This window comes from Salvia splendens, chromosome 11 (genome assembly GCF_004379255.2).
Source record: "Salvia splendens isolate huo1 chromosome 11, SspV2, whole genome shotgun sequence".
NCBI classification, from domain to species: Eukaryota; Viridiplantae; Streptophyta; class Magnoliopsida; order Lamiales; family Lamiaceae; genus Salvia; species Salvia splendens.
In genome coordinates, this window is record NC_056042.1 from 7,351,893 (window position 1) to 7,355,954 (window position 4,062).

The window sequence follows — 4,062 nt, forward strand, 5'->3', positions numbered from 1 at the left end:
GGCAACTTTGGTATTGTACCTAACTGAAAACTAAGTCCTATTTTCTTGCAATTCATTTTAGTCATGTGTGAGTATTATGAATATACATTAGGTCTATCAAAATTCAGATTCACACTAGCTCCATTTTGTTACCCAATTATTCCGCACCCACTAATTTAGAGATGAGTAGTTTGTAATTTTATGCGAAATGATCGAGCTGCATATATGCAAAAAGTCAATATCTTTTTTTTTTCAGAACAACTGCACATTGGTGATCAATTTGTCCTTTATAGAATAATGTTTCAAACTTTCTTATCAAAATGCATCCACTGGAAACCATACCAATAATATGCACAAGTTCACCATTGTATACATATGATTAAGCTACATATTTATGTCTTACAATTAATTGTATATATATCTTCATTTTCAGAACCTATCTCAAGGGCAATTGATTATTCTCCAAGGAATGCAAATGCTGAAATAGTGTTATACTATCATTGAGCATGAAACGAACAAACCGAAACCCTTAGACGACATCAAGGGCCGATCCCAGTTTCAACTCCTATGGAGAAACGGAAAACAAAAGATTAATGAGTAAATAAAGGGGAAACATGAATGAAAATGAAAGATCTCACTAGTTGAGTTTAATAAGATAGGTGTATTTGTGTAATTTTGAATTGGAAGAAGAGTGATTTATATATAGTGTAAAAGGGGTCAGTAGTGCTACAAAACTGAACAACATACGATCATATTTAGTTAAAAAGACCTATTGAAGCTACAAGAACATTTCCACATTTTAATTTATTTAGTATAAATGGGTAATAGTGATGCATACAAGGTATACCCATGCAATGATTATTTTAGGTAACACTTTTTACCTAAATGATATACATATTCCCTTCTTGACCTAAGCCAAGCACCACTTCTCTCTATACAAATTTCAAATAAAATCCCATACATATACCACAAATAAAAAGTAATCCTATTAGTCATAATTCATGAAGTTTAGGCTTGATGTGTATGTTGGGGATGGGAGTTTGCATAGGATCATTACTCAGTTACAAAATTAAAATTACCCAATAATAATTTATGACAATGCTATATGCATAGAACAAACAAGTTTGTGAAAAAATTGTCAGCATGAACAAAGAGAAGATTATTGATATCAAGTACTCGTATATTTCAGCGATGGAATCTAATTAACTAGAACATGGTCCTGCACATTTTTTTCACCATATACACACACAGATATATTGATACTATATGTATGCACCTCTTTATGATAACGACACAGATACAAAAAACTATTCACTGCTTATTGAAGTAGCTAATACCAGAAGTAGAAATAAAGGTCACAGATTGCACTAGGTCCCCATAGCTAGAGATTTATAAATCTAACACATTTTGACATCCCAAAATAGAATCATATATAGGGAAGCGTCTTCATGTATTATTTTATATAGTTATACTATTATTTATCTTAATTAATGGTAAAAAAACACCTTGTAAAAAATCGATTGTCTCCTTAATGTATTGACCAAATCAAAAGTTCAATGGAAATATATCTAGAAAATGGTGGATTTTCCATTATCTAGCAGCAATATTCGGCAACTAACATGAAATATTTGGTCCTAAATGAAAATGCACAATCTTTATGAAATAAAAATAGGGCCACAGCCACAATTGACATGACGAAAATTGATATTGTCCAGTCGAAGAGGAAACATCGGTTTCTTCTTAATTGACCATTTAACATCATGTGTGGAGATTATATATATATATATATATATATATATATATATACTCTTTTCAGCTGTAGGGACCAAATTCCCAATTATATATAGCTACAAGTTTTCATTAAGAGGATGTATTGAATTTCTCTTCTTCCGCCTACTATCGTATCAAACGAATAATCCTTCTATCTCCACATAATTATTTTTCCATCACCTACATACATACCTTAATTTCCTATCTCTCCCTCCCTCTCTCTCTTCAAATTCCCTTCTTGCATTATCTGAAATCACACATACACACGCCATGTTTTAGTATATATTCAAACTGAATTAGTAGAAAATGTTAGGCACAATATTATGTGTGTTTGTGCTGCATGCTTTATATATAAGAAGTGTAACTTATTGAAATTATTCATTATATGCATACATGTACTCAAATTAAGCATCTACCCTAATGTCTACCATTCAATTCACAAGGTCCCCCCTCGGGCCGAAGTATATAAAAACAAAGAAAAACATCTCTAGTGAGTTTTAGACATGTAAAAGATGAGACCCCAACTTAGTATATTTACATGTCGCAATGTATTTCCTTTTAACAAGAACACATCTGTGGACCCAATCACATCACATTTTAAATTCAAATCAAAGTTGTAATTTGTGGAAACTGATGATGACACTCATTAGTCCATAGCATGCAAAATCTGAAGCTAGGAATTAGAGTGAAAGAACTGATGAAAAGTGAAAGAAGGAAAAAAGCAAAGAAGGTAAACCAAAAATGTTGATAAATGCAAGCAAATAAAGATAGGTGATGATAGTTATAGATGTACCTCCAAAAGCTGGGAGCGCAGCAGCAGCAGTTGTTGGTGTGAAAGAGAGATAATTAAGACAAAAGGGATAATTCTGCAATTAGAAACAGCAGCAATTGTAAGGAAAAAAACATAAAATAACGAGGCATGGTGTATGATGTGCAAATCAATTAGTGTTAATTCATGTTCACCTAAATATCCAATTCCAAAGAGATGGATTTCTTCCCTTTGTCGGGCAGGGGAGAGGTGTCATCTGATTCGGAAATGGGACAATCCATATTCACGCCGAACAGCCTGAGCCGCTTCGCTGCTGCTTTTCCTTGGACCACCGGCACCGACTCAAAAACCATCTCTCTTTGGCCCTGCGCCGCTGCGCCGCCTCTCAAGTACACTATGGAGCCAGGGAGGCAAGGGCTTCCGTTCACCACGCTTCCGTAGGCCATGGGGCGGTGGTAGTGGTGGTGGAGGGGCGGCGGAGGAGGGGGGATGAAGAGAGGGCTCCAGGGGTGGTGGTGGAAGGAGAAGTGGTGGTGGTGGCGGGGGAGGTCGGAGGGGCGGCGCCAGTCGATGAAGAGGCGGTCCTTGGGGAGATCGCCGGCTCCGCGGTGGAAGGAGACGATGTCGCCGGCGTCGAGCTTCTTCTCCTTGACGAAGCGGGACCAGCCTTTGGTCATGACGTAGCTCTGGCTGCTGTTCCAGTAGGAGTAGCGGAAGTGCCAGGGCTTGCCGTTGCGGTCCTCGAAGTTGAGGAGCAAACCCTTGTCGTTCGCGGAGGAGTCGAGAGGGAAGTACTTCTCCGCGTGCTGCTTCGGGATCACGAGGCGGTTCAGCTTCCCCACGTCGCTCGGGGTGACCACCTTGTCGAACATGTGCTCCCGCTGCGGTTGCGCCGCCGCCGCCGCTAAGCCGGAGCTGCTGCCTTCGCCGCCGCTCCTCCTCTCCGGGTCTTCCGCCTCTCCGTAGCTGTTGTAACTGTAAGGCCTCGGATGGAAGGACATGATTGTGATTGTGATTCTAATTGAGCAGCGAAATCGGCATCAATTTAGGGTTAGGGGGAGAGAGGGAATTGAGATTTAGAGAGAGGAAAAAATCACGGCATCAATTGGGATTGGGAATGGGAAAAGCGAGGTTTGGATTGGGCGTGATGATGCTTTCATATCATTTCTCATCTGCGTTTTCTCTTCTAATACTTCACCTTTCTCGCGAGTATACAAAGAAAGAAAGGAAGAAAAAACAAGACACGATTTTAGAGAGAGAGAGAGAGAGAAAAAAAAAGAAGAGTGTGTATGTATGTGTATATCAGTATGTGTATGCGTAGTGTGAGTGAATATATGCAGGTTATTTTCTTGGTGGGGTGGAGGAAACTTCTCAGCTTGCCCATTTTCATTCAATTTATTCTTGCCTAGGAGAGAGACAGGAATATATTGACTTCATTCTTTTTTAATATACACAATTAAATATTAACCATTAAAATAGGGAAGGCTAGCCTTGTATAAACAAAACTGAGATGTATGCTACTAGTATTAGTTTACTTTAGTTAC

The 4,062-nt window shown here is 38.6% G+C and overlaps 1 protein-coding gene across 2 annotated transcripts; it reads right to left on the reverse strand.

Moving 5' to 3' along the window:
• Positions 1-269: 269 nt before the first annotated feature.
• On the reverse strand, positions 270-3,828 carry LOC121755912 (B3 domain-containing protein Os03g0120900-like). Of its 2 annotated transcripts, XM_042151356.1 has the most exons (4): positions 2,713-3,828; positions 2,543-2,615; positions 1,942-1,996; positions 270-544 (listed from the first exon to the last, which is right to left on the reverse strand). In XM_042151356.1, exon 1 carries the CDS (start codon positions 3,517-3,519, stop codon positions 2,713-2,715), a length of 807 nt encoding a protein of 268 aa, XP_042007290.1. In that variant the 5' UTR covers positions 3,520-3,828; the 3' UTR covers positions 270-544; positions 1,942-1,996; positions 2,543-2,615. The 2 variants fall into 2 exon arrangements, with proteins under 2 accessions (XP_042007290.1, XP_042007291.1); XM_042151357.1 differs by lacking the exon at positions 1,942-1,996.
• Between the last annotated feature and the right edge of the window lie 234 nt (positions 3,829-4,062).

Bases quoted from the DNA above. Each gene is read 5' to 3' on its own strand.
- LOC121755912 (XM_042151357.1), bottom strand. From the start codon at position 3,519: ATGTCCTTCCATCCGAGGCCTTACAGTTACAACAGCTACGGAGAGGCG.